This window comes from Canis lupus, chromosome 4 (assembly GCF_011100685.1).
Source record: "Canis lupus familiaris isolate Mischka breed German Shepherd chromosome 4, alternate assembly UU_Cfam_GSD_1.0, whole genome shotgun sequence".
NCBI lineage: Eukaryota > Metazoa > Chordata > Mammalia > Carnivora > Canidae > Canis > Canis lupus.
The window spans coordinates 23,628,208-23,654,713 of NC_049225.1; the positions used below are offsets into that span (position 1 = coordinate 23,628,208).

Sequence of the window (26,506 nt, forward strand, 5' to 3'; positions counted from 1 at the left end):
TGCTGAGGATATGCTGTAAAACAATACAGTTACCAACCTTGAGGTTATAAATATATTAAGAGAGACAAAAGGGTGGTTTTAAGTGTAAAACCTGTCTGCTAGGAGAAAGCGTGAGGTGTTGTAAAGTCAGAGACAGCTAATCCAGCTGAGCAAGGGGTCAGAGATTTCCCAGGATGATGTTTTTAGGCAAGAGACCTGAAGAAAAAGTCAGTGGGGTGGAAAAGAAAGATGTTTTAGATAGAGGGAATAAAATATGCAAAAACCCAAGGAGCAGAAATGGTGTCATGCTTTTATGGGCTGCAGGTGTCTGTCATGGTTGGCCCATAGCATATTGGACCAGATGGATTTTGTTAAGGAATTTGAACTTCAGGTAGCTCAGCGATTTAGTGCTGTTTTCAGCCCAGGGTGTGATCCTGAAGTCCTGGGATCAAGTCCCACGTTGGGCTCCCTGTGTGGAGCCTGCTTCTCCCTCTGCCTGTGTCTTTCTCTCTCTGTGTGTCTCTCATAAATAATTTTTTTTTAAATCTTAAAAAAAAAAAAAGGAATTTGAACTTCAATCAGAGGACACTGGGGAATCCTTAAATGGTTTGAGTGACAAGACCTGGTTTCACTTCTGAAGTTTTAGTTGGAGGGAATGATGGTTAATCAGTGACAGTAAGATCTAGATCCTTTAGGAAACTGTTGTGAAGATCTAGATGAGAGATGCCCACAACTCTTGAAGATGGGAGATGGAAGGATGGGTTTGGTTTGAGAATTACTCAGGAAGTATTCTATACAGGAGTTGGTGACTGGTCAAACTTAGAGAACTCAGGGAGAACACACAGGTTTCCTGTGTCAGTGGCTGAGGGACTGGGGTCCCATTCATGGAGATAGGGCTATGGAAAGAAGAGCAGATTCAAGTTGTCCATTAGGCAGGTGACTCTATGGGTTGACAGTGTGGGAGAGTGAGCTGGGCTGGAGTTAGAGTTGAGAATCTACCAGCCTAGAGATATTTACGAAACCAAAGGTGGGGTGGTGGATGGAATGGCCCAGGGAGAGAGCCCAGGGTGTGAGAAGAGAATTGGACCAAGGAGAGACCCCTGAAGAACCCTTATATGTAAGGGACAAAGAAATAGAAACCCAGGAAAGCAACAGGCAGGAAGTCACCAGAGAGAGAGTCAGAAAGCCGGAATATGGTATCATGGAAACTGAGGGGAGAGGGCATTCTGAGAAGGAGACTGCAACCAGTATATCTGGTATAGCCAAGCAATTAAGTGATATAAGGGATGGATTTTACCAAGGAGATCATTGGTGACTTTGTCTCAAGACCAGTGGCACAGCAGAGGCTGTGGGTGGGAGAGTGATCAGAAGGGGAAAACATGGAGCCAAATCTAGGCAACAGTTTGTTTTTTTTAGAATTTTATTTTATTTTTTTTTTATTTATTTATGATAGTCACAGAGAGAGAGAGAGAGAGAGAGAGAGAGAGAGGCAGAGACACAGGCAGAGGGAGAAGCAGGCTCCATGCACCGGGAGCCTGACATGGGATTCGATCCCGGGTCTCCAGGATCACGCCCTGGGCCAAAGGCAGGCGCCAAACCGCTGTGCCACCCAGGGATCCCCTAGGCAACAGTTTTTTTAAAAGATTTTATTTATTTATTCATGAGAGACACACACAGAAAGGCAAAGACATAGGCAGAGGAAGAAGCAGGCTCCCTGCAAGGAGCCAGATATGGGACTGGATCCCAGGACCCCAGGATCATGCCCTGAGCTGAAGGCAGACACTCAACCACTGAGCCACCTAGGTGTCCCTCTAGGCAAAACTTTTAAGAAGTTCAACAGGGAGTACCTTAGTGGCTCAGTTGGCTAAGTCTCCAACTTTTGATTTTGGCTCAGGTCATGATCTCAGGGTCATGAGATCTCAGGAGTCCCTTGTAGGGCCACATGTTGAGTCCTGTGTGGGGCTCCACACTCGGTGGAGAGTCTGACAGAGAATCTCTCCCTCTGCACCATCCCCTTCTCTCTCAAATAAATAAACACTAAAAAAAAAGAGAAGAAGGAAGTTCAAGGGAAGGGGAGGCAAAATGAAGGACAGGGAGGGTGACAGAGGAAGACTCACAGTCAAGACATTTGTTTTTTCTTTTACAATGGGAGAGGTCAAAGAGAAAGAGGAGATAATTGAGGGTATAAGGTCCCCGGGGAAGTGGGAGGGGATGGGCTCCAGAGCCCAGTTGGAGTGATTACTCTTGGAGGGAGGGAAGGAGGAAAGGATCGTGCTGATGTGGGTAAATGTGTAGGTGAGGTGGCAGGAAGTTGAGGGAGTTCCCATCAGATGGCTTCTATTTTCTCTGTGAAGGAGGAGGCAAGTTGGTCTACTGCCTGTGGTAAGGGGCAGGAAGAAGCGGGAACAGTGGGGTTGGGAATGGTCTCCATAAAGAATGGGAGAGAGCTGACCGGGGTCAGAGGATTGGCACACACATGCAGGGGCTGGTGGCAGCTAGAGTCCTTGAACTTGCCAGTCGTACCAATTTTTGGGGAAGTGTACCAGCAGCCCCGTAGCAGCCTGCCAATTGAAATGGAAAAAAATGAAGAATTAGTGGTTATAGTTTTGCATGGTAAGGGCAAGAGGGTAAGCAAATTGTCAGTCTAGGACTAGCAAGGAAAGGAAGTAAAAACAAAAAGAGGTTACCAGAGAGAAACCAGGAGGGCCGAACACTTATGGAGGGCCTGCTATGTCTTCGGTCATACATATAAGAAAACAAGAAATACAAAGGCAGGGCAACAGGTCCAAACTTGGCTGTGCCCCAGAATCAAGCAGAATAAAAATACAGGCTCCCTGGCCTCATTCCTGGGGTCCAATAGGTCTCAGGTCGGGGGTTTCAGGTGACTCTTCTATAGTCAAGATTGGGAACCACTTGGACCAATGGGAAAAGCAGACAAGTAAACAGACGTACGGAATACACACAATGCCATAACTGTGACTCTGGTCCATTTGGGGGGACTGTGGAAGCCAAGAGGGCTTGGAGAGGGAATGGCAAGGAAATGTTCCTAGAGAAGGTGAGCCTGTGCCTGAGATGACCGGTGAATTGGAGTTAGCTGAGCAAAGTGGGGAAGACGCCAAATAAAAGCATTCCAAGTACATGGAACAGCATGTGCAAAAGTCAGGGCAAGCATGAAATCACCCACCGCACTTGTGCAGCTCCTAGTCATTTGGTGTGGCTGGAGCAAAGGTTGTAAACAGGGGAGTGGTGAGATCTCTCAAGAGAAGGAAGCAGGGACCAGATTGTTTGGAGCCTGGTTCACCGTGCTCCGTTTTCCATCAAAAGAGCATTTCTTTGACACAGCCAGGGTGCACTTAAGAAAGAGGCCAAGAATCCTGGCTTTCACAATAAATAACTTAGAAAGCAGGCTCCTTGGGCCTGGAAGGGTTAGATGAGCTGGGATAATGCATCAGATGTGATCTGTGCAGGCCACTAGGTGGGGAACAGTATTTTTGCTCAGACTAGAAACTAAGCATTTCAGATTTGTATTTATTTACTTTTAGGGAAAGGCAGATGTCCTAAGCTCAGTGAGAATTATTCAAGGAGCCTCCCTTCTGGGCTCTGAGCCAAAAGCCAGAATAAGAAGCAGCCTGAAGTGATCAAATTTAAAGTATATGGACACTGTAGAAAGATGTTTTGTTTTCCCCCCACATGGTTTCTCCTCCTTCTTTCCCTGACCCTTTAGCCTGAAGTAAGCTCGCACACCCTCCTTCCCTGCATCAACCCCCTTCTTATTCTCAGAAATCTCTAGGCATATATTTGAAGATAAACCGCACAAGCACAGGCATCTCATTTGTTTAGCAAACCCAAAGGTTATGTTTGGGGGCTGTTGAAGTCAGATTCTATCCACTTACCCACTTTCTGCAGAGTCTCCAAAATATAACTGAATCTGGAATATTCTATGAAGTCGGGGCAACGTGGCTCTCAGACAACCTAAGACTTTGCTATCCTGGGCCAGTGCCTGCCCAGAGAAGACTCAAGTCTCATTCTCTTTTTTTTTTTTAAGATTATTTATTTATTTGAGAGAGAGAGCGAGAGAGAGCGCCAGAGAGCACAAGCAGGGGGAAGATTAGGAGAGGGAGAAGCAGGTTCCCTGCTGAGCAAGGAGCCCGATGCAGGGCTTGATCCCAGGACCCTGGAATCATGACCTGACCTGAAGGCAGCTGCCCAACCGACTGAGCCACCCAGGCACCCCTCAAGGCTCGTTCTGTGATCCCACTCCAGTGTTCAAGCCTAGAATGCTTTTTGAAAGCACTGGTGATAATGAAAAGGAAAATCAGACTCCCCCACCCAGCCTGCGTTTGCAGCTGGAGTACCAGGCGCTAAGGCCTCCAGAGACCTACGGACTCGGGAGCCAGGAAGAAAGCAGGACATCATCCCCATGCCGTCTATCCGTATAGACAGTGTTCATTCCGAAAGCTGGAAAAGAACCAAGAGGCGTGTGGAGGATCAGGGAGGAGGTGGCACCTTGCTGTCTAAAAGCACAAGCCCTGACCCACCTGCAGCCAAGCCCTCTCCAGGCCGCTCCCAGGCAAGGGGTAGCCTCATTAGGCAAATGAGGAAACCAATCTTAGCCTCAGAGTTCTGTAGCTCTTCGTGACCCTTGGGATCATCCAGCTAAAGGACAGAGAAACAATTGCCAATTCTGAGCTTTTGCAGTCTTTTGAGTTATCCTGGCTCGGTGGCCAAAATGAGCTTTCCACTAAAAGAGGGTCTAGAAGTTACCAGTTTAATACTCTTAGTTTTAAAAGCTGCTGAGGGAGGGGGGAAGGCTTCCATCATGAAGGTGTGAGTGACCATGAGGCCCCGGGCTCAGAACCCACACGTCTCATTTTGGCACAGAGGATCTCAGGGTCGGTACAAATGGTGTCCAGGCACTGGGAACCCTAAGAGCGGTCATCATGGTTAACACATAGTGAGGATTACCGTATGTGGGGCACTGCCCTAAGCACTCACACGTAACATCATTTACTCATGGGGAGATGGTACGAGAAAGGCCACGTGAGGAAACCACTACAGGATGGTTTGAAAGAACATGGCAGGAAAGAACACCACAGCCCCAGAGCTGACGGAAGGGGCTTAGTAACTGTATTCATTTGGGTCCCTACAGCCTCCTGGAGCTGCCACAACAGAGCACCATAGACTGAGAGGTTTAAACAACCAAAACTCAATTGTATCCAGTCTGGAAGCCAAAAGTCCAAGATCAAGACAGTGGCATGGCGGCACGGTTTGTTCCTTCTGGAGGCTGTGAGGGAAGTGATCTGTTCCAGGCCTCTCTCCTTGGCTGCAGATGACCATCTTCTCCCTGTGTTTTTACTCTTCTTCCCTCTTTGCATGTCTGTGCCCGAAATTCCCCTTTTTCTGAGAACACCAGTCATTTTGGATTAGGGCTCACCCTCCTGAACTCATTTCAACTTGATTACCTCTGTCAAGATCTACCTCCAGACAATGTCACGTTCTAAGGTAACGGGGTTAGAACTTCAACCTATGAATTCTGGGGAGGGACATAATTCCACTTGTAACAGTGACATCTAACCAGATCCTCTCCTTTTATAAATGAGGCTAAGCCTCAAGTGGGAAAGCAATTTACACAGGATCACACAACAAAGTGAAAAAACTAAGACTGGGGCACCTGGCTGGCTCAGTAGGTGGAGCATACGACTCCTGCTCTTGGGGTTTGTGAGTTTGAGCCCCACATTGGGTGTAGAAATCACTTAAAAAATTACAAAAATCTTTAAAAAGGGGGAGAAAAAGAACAAACTAAGATTGGGACCTTGGCGTTAGGGGCTCTGAGCCTTGAGCAGCCTTCCCCAGGAGGAGTAGGATTGCCTGCTTTTGGAAGGCCCTTCTCCAAGAAGACAATCTCAGAGTGTGGACAAATCTGAGAGGCACCGAGTGGAATCTCTTTACAGGCCTAGAGTGAGGACAGCTTAAAACTCTCCTGTGAACCAATATTTGGAAAAAAGACTGAAATGCCAAAGTGGAAGAAGTCCTATCAACAGAGCTCAGTATAAGCACTGGGGTTTATTTTTAATGGCCAGGCCCCTTGTTAAGCAGGCAGACACATAGCTGGTCACCCAGAACTTTGCTCCCTGCCTGCAGCCCCCACAGCCTCGTTAGCCAAAATATGCAGGGTGGTGCTTCTCACATGCTTTCTCTGGGGCCGCCTCTGCCTAGAGGCTGGCATCTGGCCTCCATACCTGCCAGGAGGCCCAGCAGGCCTCCATTTTGCAATCTGTTGTGGGAACTCACCAAGACTTTTTTGAAAGTCTGTCTCATGCAACCTACAGGAGGTACATGGGTTTAGGAGGCTTGCTCTTGTGGCTTCCAAAACGAGGCAAAAATGGAGATTGAATATAGCACAGCAGTGTGGGTGACACCAAACCACAGATGAACTGATAGGCTGCAGGGAAGGAAGTGAAAAGTTCACCTTGTCCTACCATGTAACAGAGGGCTGTTGGTTTTGCAGAGGTTTGCTTTTTTAAACAATTTTCATTCAATAGAACTAGCTGGGCAGGACAGCATATTATAGCATTCGTGGAAATAAAAACGAGGAACCACATCACAGACTGTTCTGCTCCGAACTTGGCCCTGCTTCCCTGGGCAGCTCCCAGTTCAGCTCCCAGGTCCCCCTGATGTCGGCAGCAGCCCTGGAGGCCCTGGCCCCGTCCCAGGTGGGGTCTGGCCTTCGGGGAGGAAGGGAGGAGGTGGTTCAGAGGCATCAGCTGTTTCCCGGCATCAGAGCCAAGACCCTGGCCTCGGCTAGAAACTCAGCTTTGTGCTCCCCCCACCCCCCCACCCCGAGTCTGTCTTCCGCACTGTGAAAAGTTTCCATCACAAAGGGTCGATTCAGGAAACCAAGGTTAGAAGCAAACGGTCTTATTTGAAACTGGTGAAGGCCAGCCAGGCCTTGGGCTTCCTGCATTGATTGCTCTCCTGGGGCCTGGGACCAGCCCGGCTGGGTGGGGCGGGCAGCTCTGCAGGTTGCAGGATGTGAAAGTGGGGGCTGAGGTTAGGAAAAAGAATCAAAGGCTGGGACCAGAACACACCCAGCAGAGGGCCATGTGCAGCTCTCCTCTTCAGGGTTTCCTGCGGGCTCGCTGAGAACATTGTGTTCTGGCTGTGAATTCACCCGCTGGAGCGCGCTGCACACTCAACCCCTGGGTCCTAGTGCTGCCTGCAGCTGCGCTCGCGGTTAGCGCCCCAGGTGGGGCCCCGGGGAGCTGTCCTCCCTCCCAGGTGAGCCTCTCCCCCAGGCACCACACCCCCAAGCCCTGGCATTCCCATCCCGCCTGCATTTCCTTTTTTCTTTTTTTTTTTTTTTTTAAGATTTTATTTATTTATTCAGGAGAGACACAGAGAGAGAGGCAGAGACATAGGCAGAGGGAGAAGCAGGCTCCCTCTGGGACTGCCTCTGAGTTGCAGGATGTGGGACTCGATCCCAGGACTCTAGGAGCATTCCCTGAGCCCAAAGGCTGAGCCACCCAGGTGTCCCTGGCCTGCATTTCCTAAGCATCTTCACTCAATAGCCTCTCAGATCCCTCATTCAGACGCCAGAACTGGGGCTTCAGGAAACTGGTAGGAACAACCATGGTCAGTATTCAAAGTTTTGGGATCCAGGCCTGCAGACACATTAGGGATATCTGATTGGGAGACACCACTTCAAACCCTTGAACTGAATGTGAGACTTTGCCTTCCTTGTGTCTCCCCCCCAATGAATGGGAGAATCAGGTGCTTCCTTAATAAATTCTCTAAAACAGCTAGAAGCTCACGCATGAGGTGCAAAGCTATCCAGAGAAGCCACAGCCTGACCTCTGCTCTGCCCAGAGCCTTGTCTGAGCCATGCATGAGCTCCCGGGAACTGCTGCCATGAGCCTTGAAGCAAGAAGCCAGGCCCCAGGCCCCAGATCCATCTGTGTCTGTCCACCTCCTGCAACTCAGAGGTATACGCTGGGCCCCAGGCCAAGTAGCCAAGTACCAACAAGCCAGCAGAGAGGCAGAGGGAACAGAGGAGGGATGGGAGGCTCTCTGGCAGTTTTTAAAAGGGATTCTGGATGATAAATTCTTCTACTAGATTGTAAGCTTCTTTTCCCAAGTCATCTTTACATCCTGTGTGTGTGCTGGTCCTGGACATAGAGTTGTCGAATGACCTGAATGCAAGTCACTCGCCAGACAGCCTTGCCTTTAGCTGTGGGTCACATTCATTCAACAACTCCACTCTGAACAGTTACTGAGGCAATCAGCATACGGTTGCTAAAAACAAACATATAAACAAATAGCAAATATACAAACAAAGGCAGCCTTGGCATCTGCACCACCTGGAGACCACAGTCCAGTAGAAAGAAAGGCATTCCAGTTAGCCAGAACGATCCCAAGGGTCCCTGGTTATCCTGGGGCAAGTGCAGGCTCCTGTGGGTGAGCACAGAGCGGGGAGGCCTACCTAGGCTGGGGGCCCAGCAAAGTCCTAGAGGAAGGAGTCTTTCAGCTGAGACCCAAAGGGACGTAAGAGTTAGCCAGATGAAGGAGGTCAGGAAAGGAGGGTTCACACAGAGCTAACAGTGCCTGCAAAGAATTGGAATTTAAAGAGCAGGTGGTTGAGAAAAGAAGTGAGGAGAGTCTTCCAAGACTTCTGAACTCCCCAACAGGCAAGCTAGCTCTCCAGGGGAGGACCAGGCATTGCTCTTGTCCATGAGGAAGGAATCCCACTACTTCTCCATGGCCTTTCCCCAGGGCCCAGGCTCCACAACTGGAGAAACCAGAGGAATCCTATGAGATGGCTAGGACCATCTTGAGGAGGGAAGGCCACAGGTAGAGCTGCAAGGGGCAAGCCCTGGTCCAAGCAGGGGATGGGGTGGAAGCGGGGAGCTGGTCTGAGATACTGGGGAAGTCGCTTCCCACCTCTCTCCCTGGACCTCCATTTTCAGGCTTGGAATCTTCTCAGTATTTAGCCTGACACTCAGATCCTCCCGAATTAAGGAATGACTGCAGTCTCCATCTGTAAAAACGAATTCCTTCGAATGCTAGGATTCTGGGTCTGAGACCCACAGGCAGTCCTGCCCGGGATCCTTTGGGCCACAGAAGTGCCCCAAAGCGAAGGAGCCCAGGTCCCAGCACACTCACAGCAAATGTCTGTCAAATGAATGAGGGAACAAGAATGAATGAATGAGTGGATGATCCCCCTGAAGTCCCTCTCAGAGCGCCCATGGAGTCTCACTTCTCTCAGCAGCAGCTTTTTTGACCTCCATCACTCCTGACCCCTCTGTACACACCTGCCCATCTCACAGGTAGACACCAGACCGAATGGGGAAAATGAACCCTAGATGCTCCTAATGCCCCATCACCCACAGAGTGGATAGTCAGTGTGAGGAAGAAAGAGAAAGGACTCGGAGGTGCAGAGACTGAAGATAACAGTACACATAGGGACGTCTGGGAGGTTCAGTGGTTGAGCGTCTGCCTTCAGCTCAGCTCTTCATCCCAGGGTCCTGGGATCGAGTCCCATGTCGGGCTCCCTCCAGGGAACCTGCTTCTCTCTCTGCCTGTGTCTCTGCCTCTCTCTCTGTGTGTGTATCTCTCACGAATAAATAAATAAAATCTTTTAAAAAAAAAGATACAGTTCATATTCTTATGTAGCACTCCCTGTCTTACAAACCCCAAACCTGACAAAGGCTTTGCCGCACTCCCATGAGCAGCTCAAACTCACCAGGGATTAACTGGAAGAGCTCTGGAAATGGCCAAGTGTTCTCTGAGCCACCATACTCCCTGCCTGCCCTGAGTCAGGCCCTGTAGTAAGGGCAAGCGTTCCCAGCTGGGCACACCCTCAGATGCATTTTCCCTCTCCGGTGGGTTTCCAGGCTAGTCCGCAGAAGCCTGATTCATCCACAACCACACTGAAACATAGAATTAATTCCGGCTATACCCTGGGTGAGCTAGGCCATTATGGCAACCAAACCACCACTTACAGCATTATTTTGATGGGAAAATGTGTTCTAAGCTCCAAGCAACCAAATTATAAATGGGACACAGGCACACCCAGGGTCAAATCCCAGTTTTAACACTTGCTAACCATGTGGTCAGGGGCACGGCAGGCACCATCCCCCCAGCCCGTTTCCTGGTGTGTCAAAGAACGCCTCCTTCGGAAGGTTGTCAGGTTGTCGGGCAGAGCTAGACACCTGTGGCAGCGCCTCTCGGCCCAGGCCAGGCGTGTCCCTCCCTGCTGTCCCAGGGCCCTTGGCAGAGACCTAGAAACAAGCCTTCAAAGACAGCCCCTCCGAGGAGGCTGTCACCCAGCTTGGATGGTGGCGGTATTACCCCTGCACTCAGGCTGAGAGCAAGTGTTTATGAGATAAATGAGCTGCTGTCTTAGAAATCACAGAACATTCCTCATCTTTGACCTTCTCCAGGCTTTTACTGGCTTATCTGAGCCAAGAAACTTTTGCTGCCCCCACTTAGCTCCCTCTGCCCCAATCTCCACGAACAGCATTGTTCTGGCTTCCTTTGCTCCTGCTCCTGGGAAGGGGCTTCGTCTCCGGAAGGGGCCAGAAGGCCTGGCCTTTCACCAGGGGCCTGGGTGTCAGCCCACAGGAGCGAGGTGGAGGAGGAGGAGGGGGAGGGGGAGGGGGAGGAGGGAAGGAGGAGGAGGGCGGCACCAAGGCCCAGGCAGGCCTCCCGGCCGCGGCTCGGCCCCTCCTCGCTCTGTTTGTTTCCAGGCCGCAGCCAGAACGGTTTGTACCCTAAGGATGGTGAAGCGGCCAAGGAATCCGTAGGGTCCTAAAGGTCGACCTTCTCCCTTTTCTTGCCCTTGTTTCCAAAAGTCAGGGTTTCCAGGCTCCGGGCTCCCTGTCCCCTGCCCAGGGTCACCAGACTGTGGGGGTCTGTCCCCCCCGAATGAGACCCCCGTGGCCCTGCACTGTGCTTCTCGCTTTCCATCTCTGCTTGCCACCGAGGTCTCCACAGTAACCCCCACTTTTCCCCATTTGGAGCCACACAGCCTTCTCCACCTTTCTAGGTCCTGTAAGCAGCAGCCCCCTCACTGGGCAGGACTTCTCACCGCCGGTCTGCAGGGCTCCAGCCCTCCCCACCTTCACCCGCACCCACCCCCCAAACCTGCAATAGCAAAACACAAAAACAAGAAACTCTTGTGAAAGTACTGTGAGCTCATGGTCAAAATCCAACAGTGCGGAAGGTGTAAAGTCAAAAAGTAAAACCTCGCCCTCCCCACCATCCCTCTGAGATAACATCTGTGAATGGTTTTGCCAGTATCCTTCTAGATGTTTTCTCCACACAGCAGAACGCGTGTCTGCAGGGGCGTGTCCTGATTTTGCTTCAGAATGAGACGGTAGTACACAAATTGTTCCACAACATGTACTTTTTACCCAACAATATACCTTGGACATTTTTCCAAATCGACCTCACTCTTTTTCACACCTACATAATGTTCTGTGGTGTGGCCGTGCTAGAATTGATTTAACCATTCCCCTGCCGTGGACACTCAGGTAGTTTTCAGGTTTTGTAATTACTATCTATTTTTTTAAGATTTTATTTATTTATTCATGAGACACATAAAGAGAGAGGCAGAGACACAGGCAGAGGGAGAAGCAGGCTCCATGCAGGGAGCCCGACGTGGGACTCCATAGAGACTCCAGGATCATGCCCTGAGCCAAAGACAGACGTTCAACCGCTGAGCCACCAAGGTGTCCCGTGTAATTACTATCTAACTGGTCTCCTGCCCCAGCTCTTAAACCTCCAGTCTGCCCTCTGCATCGCTGCTTGACTCCAACACCCAGTCTGACAGTCATTCCCAACTCAAGTGAGGTTATTTGCTAGGTGCCTCATCTCCCCTCCTAGACCTGCAGCTCCTCGAGACAGATGTTTGTCCCGGAGCTCCTGGCAAGAGGCACTCTAGGCCTGTCAACTCTCCAGGTTTGTTTTTGTTTTTTAAAGATTTTTGTTTATTTACTTGACAGAGAGAGAGAGAGACCCGGAACACAAGCAAGGGAAGCTGCAGGCTAGAGGGAGAGGGAGAAGCAGGCTCCCGTGGAGCGGGGAGCCTCATGTGGGGCTTGATCCCAGAACCTGGGGATCATGACCTGAGCTGAAGGCAGCCATTCCACCGACTGAGGCGCCCAACTCCAGTTTTTGATCCAATCTCAGTGCTGCCCTAGGGAAGTATGAGGAGGTTCTCATGCCACATGCTCATATATGAGCATATATATTTATCGGGAACTCTGTGGGCCTGGCTTTGTGCAGGGCACTAGAGCTCCAGGATGAAACCTACCCAGCCCCTAGGCCCCTGGAGCTTGCAGTTTAGTGGGAAAGACAGGCATAGGACGCCCGCACAGATACATACATGTAGAATTCCACTCGGAATGAATGCCTTGAAAGGAAACACCCAAGGTGAAGACAGAATGGGGCCATCAGGGAAGGCCTCTCTGAAGAGGTGATGAGGTGAAGGGAGAGGGGGCCGGTGCAAGCCAGCAGACCGTGGGATGTGGCTCCCACTCTGGGCTGCTTTGGACACTTCCCCTTTGGTCTTCTCATCTGACAAGAAGGGAAATCCCCTTTTCAGTTTTAACTTTCTGTGACAATAATAAATGCTATCAGAGTTCACAGGAAGCAAGTTCCCCACTGCCTGGGAGGAGGCTGGGGAGACTTCTTCACTGATTTCACATTGACCCTGAGTCATATGTGGGCTCTAGTTCCATTCAATTCTGGGCCAAATACTTGCTAAGCATATATCATATGTATCTAACATACGGAGGGGTGTGTGAGTGTGTGTGTGTGTGTGTGTGTGTGTGTGGTGGCCATGTTGGTGGGTGTTTAAAGATTTAAAATCCATGAAGGGGGTAGCCCCTGTGGCCTAGCGGTTTAGCACCGCCTTCGGCCCAGGGTATGATCCTGGAGTCCTTGGATCAAGTCCCACATCGGGCTCCCTGCATGGAGCCTGCTTCTCCCTCTGCCTGTGTCTCTGCCTCTATTTCTCTGCCTCTATTTCCGTGTGTCTGTCATGAATAAATAAAAATCTTAAAAAAAATAAAATATAAAATAAAATAAATTAAATTAAATTAAATTTAAAAATCCATGAAGGAGTTTACAATATGATGTGGCATCAGACCCAGGATGGGATCATTTCAACATACGATGTCATGTCAGAAGAGAGTCACTCATCCCCAGCCCTGTGAATTGGCTTCAAAGCCAGGCAGGTTTAGCTTGGCCCCAAGAGGGGACCATGGAGCTTCCCACGTGTGTTCAGAGAAGTCTTCTCAATGGCCCTGAACTTGAGATCAGTTTGCAATCAGAGCTAGAAAGGCATGTGGGAAGAGTAATCCGTGTGAAGCCAGGAGCAAGCTGGAAGGGAAGACACTTGACACCACAGAGGAAGGACTTCCCACAGGGCACAGGGAATCTGGGGGAAGTCAATCATACTGGCATTGAAAGAAAATGAGCAAAAAAGTGGTGTAGGGAGCGCAAGTGTCTTCCAGTCTCCTCCCAGGCCAAAGATTTCATACTGGGGGTGGGGGGGTGGGGGTGGCACCAGATAGAAGACAAAAATCTGCTATTACCTCTCTCAGTCTCACTTCCAGGTCTATGTGTCTGTTTCTCTTTAGTGTGATTAAAAATATTGTAAATTATATGCTTATACTATGATGTCCTCCTTTATGATCTACTATCCATGGCTGTATATATTTTGCACATCCACATACATATTACTGTGCAAAGTTGTATACACAAAGCCATGCATACTATACTTTATGGAAAATTTAAGAGCGTTTCAGAGGTAATTAGAACCATCTGTGATTTTCCCCTCCTGGGCTGTGGGAGAAAGATAAATCTTGAGATAGCAAGGGGCTGCCCTGGAGGCTTGCTGGGCCAAGGTAAGGAACCAGACTCACTCTAAAGGCAATGGGGAGGTGTTAAAGGGTTCGAGAGGGAGGCCTTAGTAAAAAATCAAGGGAGAGTTCCAGGTGTTCCTGGTTTCTACTTAAGAAAACAAGAGTTGCCTCCAGATTGGAGCAGTAAATCTCAAACCAGTTCTGTCCACAACTCATCTCTCTGCCTCACTTTCTCTATCTGTAAAGGAAAACCTCAGCCGGCATAGTGTGGGGCCTTGGGACCGCAAGATCAACTTTGGCAGAACGGGAGGCCCAGAGGCTGAGGGGGCTTTAGGCCAGCCTCAGGAAAACCCAGTGACATCGTTGTCAAATCTGAAGGTCCTTTCTTGCCTACAAGGCTGGCCAGCTCTGAAGTTGGTGCTTCAGGCTTAGATTCCTGTTCTCTGGGGAAAGAGCTTGGTGAAGCTTCTCCAGGCCTATTGATGTCCTTCTTTCCAGGATCAGAGACTCTTAAAACTTCCTGGGAGAGTGAGGCAACACGCCTCATTGTGCAGCCCTCAGCAAATGCAGCAGCTGCACCGAGTGCTAAAGAAAAGCTCCCATAATAACCATGTGTGATAATAAAAAGATAAAGAGGCAAATAGGTATGTAGGTCAGCTCAAAAATAGCCACCCACCCATTTGGCCTGGGTAACCATTTATGCCAGGTGGGTACAAAGGGTTTTCTTCCTTCCCCTTCCGGGCGGATCATTCCCTGCTCTTTTCAAGGTTGTCTTAAATGAAAACCCCTTCCAGGGGCCGGAGCTGGAGGTGGCCTGGGTGGTTCTGGCCTGCAACCTTGCAGGGGCAGGCGCTGCTCCCCCCTGCTCCCCCTGCACGCACTCCCTCCGCCAAACAAATCCCGGGGTCAGAGGGCACAGGGCTTGGCCTCTCTGACGCGGGTTCTTGGGGCTAAGTCAGGGTTTGGGGTGATGACTCACAGACACTCCCCCCGCCCGCCCCCACTAAGGTTTTGCGCGCACCCAGGAGGCCTCCCCTAGCCCAACAGAGAACGCTTTGTTAGCGAACCCGATCGGAGGAGAGTTACAGCCCCAGGGTTGTGAGGGCCTCCCCAGCCTCTCCCTCCCTCCCCTGCTCCTCCTCTACTTCCCCCTCTTTTGCCCTCAACTGAAAGGCGCCGGCCCCTCCGCCCCGCCCCCACCCGCAGCCCGGCGGCCCGAGCGGAACGCTGAGCTCAGCATCTGCAGCGGGGCCGCTCGCTCCCGGGCGGTGGGAGGAGTCTCGTTCCCGGGGGCGGGGCCGAGGCTAGCCCCGCCCCTCACAGCCCCGCCCTCTCTCGCCGTCCCTCTGTCATGGGCCTCGCCCCCCCCCCCAGGCACGTTCTCCAAGTCACGTCCCGGCTTACCCCAGTAGGGGTCCGCGGAGACCAGATCCCCGCCCCACCCCCCCACCCCCCCCACCCCCGCACACGCCCCCATTCAGCTGCTCTGCATCTGTCACCTCCGGGCCGGGCTCCCTGGAGGGCGCACCTCTGCGGGGGTGGGGGGCGTGGGAGGAGGGGACAGCCGGAGGGGGGTCTTCCCTTCCCCCCCATCCCGGCTGCCCCCCCCCCCCCCCCCCCGTAGATCTCGGGGGAAGCACTGCATGCAGCTCTTGTGTGCACCTCTTCCCAAAGCAGAGCCTAAAAATCTAGAATTTTTTTGGTTTTTAAGTACAGGAAGATTCAGCACTGGCTGCTGGATTCCTGTGCCAAAGCCTGTCTTTTGTGGGTTTACAAAGGGGACACTGGGAAGGGAGAGGCCCTGCTTTTGGCGCCCCGCTTCCCGGCTTGGCCTTACTAGATGAGACTGGAGCTATCGGGAAGGATCCCTGAAGTGGGGGAGGTGGTGACAGTTACTGTCACTTGTGGGTCTAAGGGTGTCTAGCTAAAGGGAAAACCCTTGGGTGGCAGTCTGCTTTGCTCCTGGGTCAGCCCGGCTGGGCCTTGCTGAATTCTGCGAGGGAGAAAGAACCAGATCAGATAAAACAGGGACCAGACCAGGGGAGAAAGTTTTTGTTAACAACTCCGTAGCAGCCCCAGGTGTTCGCTCTATCAGTTCTATACCACCGCTCGCCAACATGGGCTGCCCCACATTTCCAGCTGTACGGTCCCCTTTGGCTCACAGCTAAGCCTGCCGATGGCGTGGAATCACGGAAATGAGCCTAGATCTAGAGTCACAGCTCCAACCTGATGACTGTATGACCTTAGGCAAGTCGTGGCACCTATGTGAACCTCAGGTTTCTTACCTGTAAAATGACACTGCCCTGCCTTGCCTACACCATACACATTTTATTTTTATTGACAGTGGTATGAAAATACTAAAGAACATGGAAATGTTTTTAAAATCATAAAAAGCTCCAGAAAGGTCACAGATTTTTGTGGGCTGGTGGCAAAATTGCCAGGTAGAACCGACAGTTCCCAATCACCTGTCAGCCAAGGAATTTCAGAAAAAAAGGCCTAGTAGACCCTGGGCAGCTGCCTTCTGCATAGACCTGAATTTCCCAAGCCTTTCCCAGCTACTAAAGCCACTGGGAGATAAAAAACACTTCTTTTTTTTATTTTTTTTAATTTTTTAAATTTTTTTTTTTTATAAAAAACACTTCTGAGTGAGATTATAGGCTTAGAAAGGAGTGAGGAAGTGGTGTAAGCCTGAGAAAAGAAAGTTCCTGAAGATTAAGTGAGGCCTAACTTCCAGGACAGTGGGAGATGGTGGACACCGCATAAGGCTCCTCACCCTCCAGCTCAGTTCCTTGTCCATAAAGTGGGCAGGTGGGAGGGCTGGGGGGAGGTGCTCCTTGGGGGCCTGCTGGCCCTAACATTCAAGAATTTTAAGGTTCATTCCACTGACACAAGAATTCTTGACAGTGAGAGGGCCGACTCCCCCTCTCTGCTGAGCCCTCTTAATCCAATCCTACTCACTCCAGCCCCTTGGGGTACCCAGAGGCTAGACAGCCCTCCTGGTCTCTTCTCTCTGAAAAAGTAAAATAAGTGAGCTCATTTTTGCTGTGAGCCTGGATTCAGGCCGTCCCCACTGTGGCAGCTCCTGATCATCCTTGTCACCCTCATCCCACCCCCAGCTGGATGAACAAACCCACTGTGACCCCTGCCTCCCTTTTGATATATGGCAATTGGAAACCCTCCAAAGGCAAGAACACTGAAAGGGCTGGACCTGGAAAGTCTGCTCCTACCTTCCTGGGCAGGCCTCTTCCAGATGGTCTGTCCCCCTACAGGCCAGGCCTGGGATTTTTAGAAAAGCAGCCCCATGGAACTCCCATGATTTTTCCTTCATTATAATCCTTGTGGAAGTTGAAGAGGCCTTTGAGATCCTCTAGTTGTGGGTTTTCAAAACTGGGGTATGAAAATCCCAACACTACATGAAGCCACCGGATAGTCACAGTGTGTCTTGTGTGTGTGTGTGTGTGTGTGTGTGTGTGTGTGTGTGTGTGTCTTTTTTTATTTTTATTAAAAGGTTTTCTTGAGGGGTTGATTGGTTTCGGGGAAGGGAAGGGAGAAATGAAGGCATTGAACTAGTGACTTAAAAGTTTGCTACTAGGAGCACCTGGCTGGCTCAGTTGGTAGAACATGTGACTCTTGATCTTGGAGTCAGGAGTTTGAGTTCCACATTGGAGGCAGAGGTTACTTAAAAATTAAATAAATAGGAGCCTCTGGGGGGGCTCAATTGGTTAAGCGCCTGACTCTTGATTTCAGCTCAGGTCAGGCTCTCAGGGTTGTGAGATCGAACCCTGCGTGGGGCTCTGTGCAGGTTGTGAAGCCTGTTGGGGATTCTCTCTTCCTCAACCCTTCCCCCTCTGAGTAAATAAAGTTTGCTACTAAAATGAACACAGATAAATTGTAAAGTCATAGAAATTACAGATAGAACGTAAGGTTGCATTATTTTGAAGAAGAAAAAAAAAAAAAACCCAAACACCAGAATTCAAAAACATGCTTCCCAGAAACTGCTTCTGGTCACAGCCCAGAACTCTATTCATCCTTAGAGGTCAAATAACCTGAACTCAGGTCAGGTGTCTCCTGTCCCCTCACAAGATCCGGACTTGCTTTAGAAATCAAGAGCCATTTAGGGACGCCTGGGTGGCTCAGCAGTTGAGTGTCTGCCTTTGGCTCAGGGCATGATCCCGGTCCCACACTGGGCTCCCTGCAGGGAGCCTGCTTCTCCTTCTGTGTCTCTGCCTCTCTCTGTGTGTCTCTCATGAATAAATAAAATATTAAAAAAAAAAAAGAAGAAGAAGAAAAAGAAGAGCCATTTAGCCTGGGCCTCAGGTACTAACTGGAGAGGGGTGTTGCCTTCCCTTCCCTCCTCCTCATTGCTGTCTTTCCTCATAAGGGTTAAGAAGCTGGGGTTGGAGAAGGATCCTGGGAAGCTGCTGGAATTCCTTCCTGGGAGGCATTGGGGTGGGTTAGTGAGGACAGAGCCAGTGTCCTGGAGTCTGGCTGGGCCCTTAGGACAATTCGCTTGACCACTCTGGCTGTGTGGGAAACAAGATGGTGGAGCAGTGCAAGTCTGGTAAGCCTCTGTGCCTTTCACCCCCACCAGAGTAAAGGGAGGTCTGTCCGGATCCTCAACCTCTCAAAACCCCCATCTTTTGTCATGGTGGTTTACTGAGCCAGCCCTTTGTGGGGTCCCCTCTGCCCTTGCCCTACTCCCTGGGGAAATGACTCGTGAAATGTAGGATTCCCAGAAGTGGCTGGCTGTGAGCTCACCATGGTCATGTATGGGCTTAGTCTGCACAGCCGCATGCCACCTCACCTGCCCCGTACCCACCCCCACCCCCACCCCACAGGCAGGCCCTTTGAGAGGCTGGACAGCCAACCTAGTGTTCCTTCGAGGACCTACCTTTCTTTCTGAGAGGTCAGCAGACATCTCAACTAAAACAGAGCATGAAGGGTGCCTGGCTGGCTCAGTCAGTAGAGCAAGTGACTCTTGATCTCGCAGTTGTGGGTTTGAGCCCCACACTGAGCGTAGAGATTGCTTAAAATATCAAATCTTAAACAACAACAAAAAAAATCTCCCAGAGAACTGTTGTACAAAAGGGCCCCTTGCAGACCTACCAAATCAAAATGGGGGTTGAGGAGGTGGGAATCTATGGTTACAAACTCCTCAGGTGATTCTAATTGTAAGTTGGGCTTGAAAGTCATCGATTAAAATGGCTGGACTCTCACTCTGGGCCTCAATTTCTTCATCTGTAGAATGGCACTATCTTCATTCCTCAGGGTGTAAGTAGAAAATACGGCTTTAAAACATTTTCTTCCAAAGCCCACACAATACAATGTATTGTTAGTATTTCCATTTTACAAGTAGCTCCATTTGCAAAAAGATTCCCCACTGAGTTTTTCTGTCTCCCTTCTACAGCACAATCAAAATCCTATCTGAAGCCCTGGGCTGTCAACAGCTTTACACAACCCTCCTAGTAAACCAGGTGCATTATGATCTTGCTATTTTGACAAAGTTGTTTGTTGTTTTTCAAGTAAAAAAGCCACAGAAGTCCTGGGAACACTTTTGCTGGCTGCATTGTCCCCACCTCCTACCACACCACTCCACCCTCTCCCCACTGCCCTGACCAACTGGCTCCTCCTGCCACCTCCACTACCCTCAATGAGATGTTTCCAAAGAACTGCGAAAGCGCCCAAGCACAACCTTGCAGGCAAGCTCGTTGGCCTTCAGGGGTTCCCATCTTGAATTTTAGGGCTCCCACCCCAAGATCTGGTTTAACTCCCCAAACTTGACTGGGGTGATTTGCCAGACTGAGGCCCTGGGAACCATGTGCTGGACAGGGAGAGGCAGAAGGCCAGGAGCGAGTGCTCATTGACTTTCAGTTGCAGGCTGTGGTGGGTCCAGGTCCCTTGGGAACAGAGCAGAGCCCAGGAAGAGGCAGTGTCTGCGTGGTCAGGGCCCTGGCCACAGAGATTGGGACATGGGGCCTGGTTACTAGCTCCAGAGGCCTGAGTCATTCAGGACGTGACACTAGGCCACTCCTGCTCAAGATTTCAGCCAGTCTCCCCACCGGGGTTGTCTTGATGCCAATTCCATGTTGCACATTGTGTCTATGTGAGCAGTAATCCCTAGAGCACAATTCCCCAGAAGACATATGCAAATGCACGGGTCTGAATGGGAATGGTGCCCTCTGGAGTTGTGCAAAAGAGTAGCCCTGCTCCAATAGTATTTTTAGGAGAATGACTGTGGGCTTGGGTCTGGGGTCTCCTTTGGGATAATAAAGATGTTTTGGAATCAGAGGTGGTGGTGGCACAACATGGGGACTGTACTGAATGTTATTGAATTGTTCACTTTTTTTTTTTTTAAGTTTTTTTTTTTAATTTTTATTTATTTATGATAGTCACACAGAGAGAGAGAGAGAGAGGCAGAGACACAGGCAGAGGGAGAAGCAGGCTCCATGCACCGAGAGCCCGACGTGGGATTCGATCCCGGGTCTCCAGGATCGCGCCCTGGGCCAAAGGCAGGCGCCAAACCGCTGCGCCACCCAGGGATCCCTGAATTGTTCACTTTAACATTAACTTTATATGTGAATTTTATCTCAAAAAATGTTCTTAAAAGTATTCGGAGGCATGTGAAGGTGGAGTACTAAGTACTTTAAAAGATTCCCCACGGGATCCCTGGGTGGCGCAGCGGTTTGGCGCCTGCCTTTGGCCCAGGGCGCCATCCGGGAGACCCTAGATCGAATCCCACATCGGGCTCCCGGTGCATGGAGCCTGCTTCTCCCTCTGCCTGTGTCTCTGCCTCTCTCTCTCTCTCTCTGTGACTATCATAAATAAATAAAAAAAAAAATTAAAAAAATAAAATAAAATAAAAGATTCCCCACTCCTGGGATGCCTGGGTGGCTCAGGGACTAAGCGTCTGCCCTCAGCCCGGGATGTGATCTTTGGGTCCTGGAATGGAGTCCTGCATCGGACTCCCAGCATGGGGTCTGCTTCTGTCTCTGCCTGTGTCTCTGCCTCTCTCTCTCTCTCTCTCTCTCTGTGTCTCTCATGAATAAATAAATACAAATCTTTAAGAAAAAAAAAAGATTACCCACTCCCAGCCCCGAGTTGAGGGCGGGTGGGCAGGAAAGGTTCAGATACACCTAAGGCTCTTGGTAGCCCTTGCCAGAAGGGGAATAGAAAGGTAGCATCCAGGTCTTCCAAAGGCCCACCCAAGAGGCCCACCTAGATCCTGGGTATCTAGATGTAGGTCTGTAATTCTGGGAAAATTCACCTTCTTGCTTTATTCATTCATCTGTTCATCCGAGGAATATTCACTGGGCCTTTACTATGTGCTGTCCACTGGAAGTTAAGCTCATAGTCCAATGGGAAGAGTAAAGTGGAAATAGTAACAGAGATATGCACAGGGTATAAGGATGACATGACATGAGGAGGGGCACCTAAGGGATGGGAAGGTTCAGGTGGGTGTGCTGGGGAAGGCTTCTCGGAGGCAGAGATGCCAGAGCTGGGTCTCCACGGCTGCAGGCAGGACATGTTCAGGCAAGTCTGACCTGCAGCCAGCTTAGGCCAAAGGGGAGTAGTAGGGAAAGAGAAGCACACCAAAGGCAGGGTTTATAGGATCTCTGAGGTCTCTGAAGAGGCCTGGCTCAGAGGCTAGAGACAGAGCTGCCTCCTCCTTAGGAGCTTCCCCAATTTTAGGTGTTTCCCACCTTCCCCATCTGCTTCAATGTGGGAAGGGGTGTGTGAGGTGGTAATGAAGTCTTTCCAGCCCCAGCCAGGTGGAAGGGATCCCATCCTTCAACTCACACTACGAAACAATGCCCTTCACCCTGACTCCACAGAGTGGCTAACAGTTAAGAAATCCCTTGTCTAGGTCCAAAGGTTCTCCTGGCAGACAATGGTATGGGGCTTTGCCCCCTCCTTCACAGAGGTGAAGAGTGTCAGGGGGAAGGCTGTTTAGAGCCTTTCCAGACAGACCTCAGCCAGGTCTCCTAGCAGGTGACTTTATCCTCATCCTGTAGCCCACTCCCTCCTGCTCTGGGAAAAACCTCCAGGGTTAAAGCTGCTGGTCTTTTTTTCCATCGCTTTTTAAAAACACAATGAGACAACATTAATGGACTTATTTTGAAAAGAAACAAAATTACTCAGTGCCCATTAACACAGCCCTTCTCATTTGGGAAAAAATGGTTTTATTAACAGAATGAGACAGTGAATAAAAGAAAGGTGCTTAGCACACTACTTCATGATGGTGTTTATTGAATATGAACGCTTCCTAGAGAACTTAGCTCTCCACACTGGCTCTGGATTCTTTTGCTTATGAATATCCACTTTTTAAAAAAACCTTCTATTTTTCTTAGTATGCCACTGAAATATTTCCTTTTTTTATTTTTGCCAGAGAGAGAGAAGCAAAAGAAAAACACCCAAAATCTATCTCCTGTCTCGGGTGTCCCCAGCCCAGTTGGCTTGGTGGGAAAAGCCAACGGTACTGTGACAGATTCATTCCCTGATCTTCTGTTCCCCTGACAAAAAGACACATCTCTCGGATCACCTCACCTAAGTAAAGGGTGATTTCAAAAGAATGTCATCTGCCACCAGCCCTCCAAGCACTTCTCCTAACCGCCCTGACCCTGGGGTCTTTAAGGCTCCCAGCAAGTGACTGGAGCTGAGGACAGGAAGAAAGGGCCAGTGTTCCAGGCCTTCAGTGCCCCAGCAGCTAAGAGGCTATCTCACTGGGCAGCAGTCTTAACGCTATCTTCTAATCTGATTCCCCTCATTTTTTTATCCATAAATGTGTCTCCAGAGGCGGTTCTCCCATCTGGAAAATGGGGATGGGGTGCTGGGCTTGAATTCTCGTCCTTTCTAGCTCAGGTCGTGGTTTGTTCGAAAGGCCCAAGGGTCAGCTTTTTTTTTTTTTTTTTTAATTAAGAGGGGGTGGGGATGGCAGGGGCCCGACCTCCAGCAAGTGTCATCTGTCACGTGCAAGCCCGCCCCCCCGAGGCGAGGCCCGCTGGTCGGATCTGGTTAGGCTCTTAGTGTGGGAGCGTCTGATGTAAATTTGGTTCCCTCTTCTATCCGGATCCCAGTGTCCCGTAGTGATAAGCATTTAAAGACGTAAAGGTCGAGTCGTCCGGGCCTCCTCCCACCCTCAGCAATCATTTTGTCTGGGAGCACCGCCGGCAGGCCAGATTTCCTGTGGCACCGCCTGAATGACGAAACACGGGATGGCCATTGCACTCCCGGACTTTTCCGGAGATCTAGGTCCTTGGTCCTGATGCAACTCCCCGGGTCTTTTACACAAAGCACGCTGAAGGGAGGGGCGCTAGGACCCGGCAGACGCCCGGGACTCGCCCGCACGGCCGGCGGGGGTGCCTCCCCCGCAGAGCGGTCGGTTTGTAGGACCCGCTGAAGGTCCGTGTGTCCGTCTGGTTTGGGTGCCCGTTCTCCACCCCAAGTCTAGGCGCTAGGAACCCGAGCCCAACATCCCTGTCCCAGCCACCATCCCCAAGCCCTCTCCTTGGAAGCATTTGGGGACGGGGGGCAGGCGGGGCACGGGCCTCCCCCATTAATCCACCCCCTGGGGCTGCAGAGTTACCAGGCGGGTGGGGCTGCAAGGAGGACCGGGCTCGGCGTCCCGAGCTGCCCCGGCTGGACCCGGACCCCACCCCCACTTTCGACCCTCTGCAAGGCCGGGTTGGCGTGGGGTACGTGCGCGAGGGCCTGCCGGGTTAACGTCTGCTCCCCGCGCCCGAGCATCCACCGAGCGCTTACTAGAGCCCGCAGCTGCAGGCCCCCGGACGCGGGGGCAGCCGTTCTCCCGGCCCGCCGCCCCCCGGCAGGCTCCCCTGGCTGTCCCCCGGCTCGGTCACGGCTACCCCCTCCCCCAGCAACAGGACCCTATAATAAACAAGTCTTTCCTTGATCCTCCCCTGCCGCGAGCGCCCTCGGGGACCTTGGCAGCTGCAGCCGCCGCGGATCCCTTCCAGAAAGGGGGCGTGGCTGCGGCTCGGGGTTCGGCCGGGAGCGTTCTGGGGCTCAGCGGGGGCGGGGCCAGGCCGCTGTCACCGGGCAGGAGAGAACGTTGCGAACGTGCGCCCCGAGCCCATTGGCTGAGGGGAGCCACACTCCCGGGCCGGGATTGGGCCGCGGCGCCGAGGGGGCGTGGCCTCCCCGCACTAGTCCTTATAGGCCTCTCGGCCCGGGTGCTAGGGACCGCGGCTGGCCGAGGGGGAGGTGCGGGTGGGTGGAAGGGACAGGCCTGGGCGGCGCTCGGGGGTTGGGACCAGTTCGCGCACCCATTCAAGCGGCAGGACGCACTTGTCCTAGCAGTTCTCGCCGACGGAGCTAGCTGGTAAGTGTCCCTTTGTGTGTGCCGGTCCCTCGGTGGGAAGGCCTCGGCCCTGCGGGTCCCGGGGCTCTGAGGCTGGTCCAGCCCCCAGCCTGACGCCGGGTCCGTGCCCCTCGTGTCTTACAGCGTTTTCTGCGGTCCCGCATCCGGAGCGTCTCTGCAAACGCCCTGGCGGCCGTCCCCATCATGCCTAGCCTTTGGGATCGCTTCTCGTCGTCGTCCTCCTCCTCGTCGTCCTTGCCCCGAACCCCCACCCCCGATCAGCCGCCGCGCTCAGCCTGGGGGTCGGCGGCCCGGGAAGAGGGGCTTGGCCGCTGCGCGAGCCTGGAGAGCTCGGACTGCGAGTCCCTGGACAGCAGCAACAGTGGCTTCGGGCCGGAGGAAGGTAAGCCGTGGGCCGGGACCGGGCTCGGGCTCGACTCGAGGGGGGCCGGGGAGGTGGGAAGGCCCCGCTCTGGAAGGGGTCAGCGCCGCCTTGGCTCCTACCCCGTCGGAGCCCTGGTTGCGGACGGGCGGGCGGCGGGCTGGAGGACGGGGACTGGAGCTTGGGGGCCGGGTGCGGGGCAGCGACGGAGGCAGGAGGGGGCCGGGGTGCTGCTCTCTTAACGGAGCAGCACCTCCCCCTTTTGGAGCTGCTCTCACAGCCCTCTCGCGTGCGCTCTCCCTTGCAGACTCGGCGTACCTGGATGGGGTGTCCCTGCCCGACTTCGAGCTGCTCAGCGACCCCGAGGATGAGCACTTGTGTGCCAACCTGATGCAGCTGCTGCAGGAGAGCCTGTCCCAGGCGCGGCTGGGCTCGCGGCGCCCTGCGCGCCTGCTGATGCCCGGCCAGCTGGTGAGCCAGGTGGGCAAGGAGCTGCTGCGCCTGGCCTACAGCGAGCCGTGCGGCCTGCGGGGGGCGCTGCTGGACGTCTGCGTAGAGCAAGGCAAGAGCTGCCATAACGTCGGCCAGCTGGCCCTCGACCCCAGCCTGGTGCCCACCTTCCAGCTGACCCTCGTGCTGCGCCTGGACTCCCGCCTCTGGCCCAAGATCCAGGGGCTGTTCAGCTCCGCCAACTCGTCGTTCGTCCCCGGCTTCAGCCAGTCCCTGACGCTGAGCACGGGCTTCCGAGTCATCAAGAAGAAGCTGTACAGCTCGGAGCAGCTGCTCATCGAGGAGTGTTGAACTCGGGTCCGGGGGGTGCCGACCCTGTCCCCACGGCAGGGACGACTGAACTTTTGAGGTGGACATGGGCACGCAGGAGCCGAGGGACTGAGGCCTATCGTTTGAAAACTGACGACAGCCACCTGAGGGGAGGAGGGTGGAGGTGGTGGGGCACATCGCGTTTCCATGGAAGCTCCCAGAGATGTGCAGGTGGCTCCCAGCTGGGGGTATGTGCCCCTCAGTACTGTAGCATGAAACAAAGGCCTAGGGGCCAACCGGGCTTCTGGCTGGATCTGTATGTAGCATGTACTTTATTATTTTTATTGTTACTGACAGTTAAGAGGACAGTGGTGTGACAGAGCCAGGTGAGCAGCTGGGCTGCACTGGCCTTTGCAAGGGGGTGTGTGCTCCTGGTAGCGGCCCTGGTGGGAGGGGGGAGGTCAAGGTAGTTCGTGTATTTCATGGTCTCAAGGGGCCAGATGTGTTCTTTGTTTTTGTATCTTTTGTTTTGTTTTTTGATCAGAGCTTCACTACTGACCTGTCCTAGGCAGCTATCTTACAGACGCATGAATGTAAGAGGAGGAAGGGGTGGGTGTTGGGATCACTTGGGGATCTTTGACACTTGAAGAAAAAAATACACCTGGGAGCTGCGTTTGCCCATCCCCCAATGTGTGCTGAGGAGTTGAGCTGTGAGGGGATGGGGCTGAGTGGGGTGGGGGCTGGAACCCCTCCCCCCCAAGGAGTGCCATCTGGGTCTTCCATCTAGAACTGTTTACATGAAGATACTCGCTGTTCATGAATACACTTGATGTTCAAGTATTAAGACCTATGCAATATTTTTTACTTTTCTAATAAAAAAAAGTGTTTGTTAAAATGGTTGAGTCTTCTCGAGTGCTGTGAAATAAAAGGAGGGGGGATGGGTGCTGGTAAGAGGCAAGTTTCATCAGACTCAGGTCCACCTGTGTGTTTCTGTGTCCTTTTCCGGGGCTGCCTGCCAGCCTGGTAATGGAGGTATGTGGATTGTGTGCCGCCTGTGCCAAGAACCCTGGCGCCCTTGGCTCTGTGCGGGCTGATGCTACCAGGGGAAAGCACTGGAAAGCCCTGGAAGGTGAAGAGTGAGTCAGACCTCCCACTGAGCCCGAGTCCCAGTAGGGAGAGCTCACCTGGTTGCCCTGGGTT

General features: G+C 52.1%; 1 protein-coding gene and 1 long non-coding RNA gene across 2 annotated transcripts; one reads left to right on the top strand and one right to left on the bottom strand.

Annotated features, from left to right (window-relative positions):
• Positions 1-22,566: 22,566 nt before the first annotated feature.
• LOC111095478 lies at positions 22,567-23,684 on the bottom strand. The gene is made up of 2 exons (XR_005357939.1): positions 23,431-23,684; positions 22,567-23,040 (listed from the first exon to the last, which is right to left on the bottom strand). It is a non-coding gene; the product is annotated as an uncharacterized LOC111095478 (long non-coding RNA).
• Positions 23,685-24,024: 340 nt separating this feature from the next.
• On the top strand, positions 24,025-26,201 carry DDIT4 (DNA damage inducible transcript 4). The gene is made up of 3 exons (XM_038534284.1): positions 24,025-24,186; positions 24,310-24,568; positions 24,855-26,201. The coding sequence occupies exons 2-3, from the start codon at positions 24,370-24,372 to the stop codon at positions 25,346-25,348; spliced, it is 693 nt and encodes a 230-aa protein (XP_038390212.1). The 5' UTR covers positions 24,025-24,186; positions 24,310-24,369; the 3' UTR covers positions 25,349-26,201.
• Positions 26,202-26,506: the final 305 nt, after the last annotated feature.

What these genes read in the sequence shown, in the direction of transcription:
- DDIT4 (XM_038534284.1), top strand. Translation starts at nt 24,370, where the DNA reads ATGCCTAGCCTTTGGGATCGCTTCTCGTCGTCGTCCTCCTCCTCGTCG. An exon ending in TGGCTTCGGGCCGGAGGAAG is followed by an intron (nt 24,569 to 24,854) that starts GTAAGCCGTGGG and finishes TCTCCCTTGCAG; the next exon opens with ACTCGGCGTACCTGGATGGG.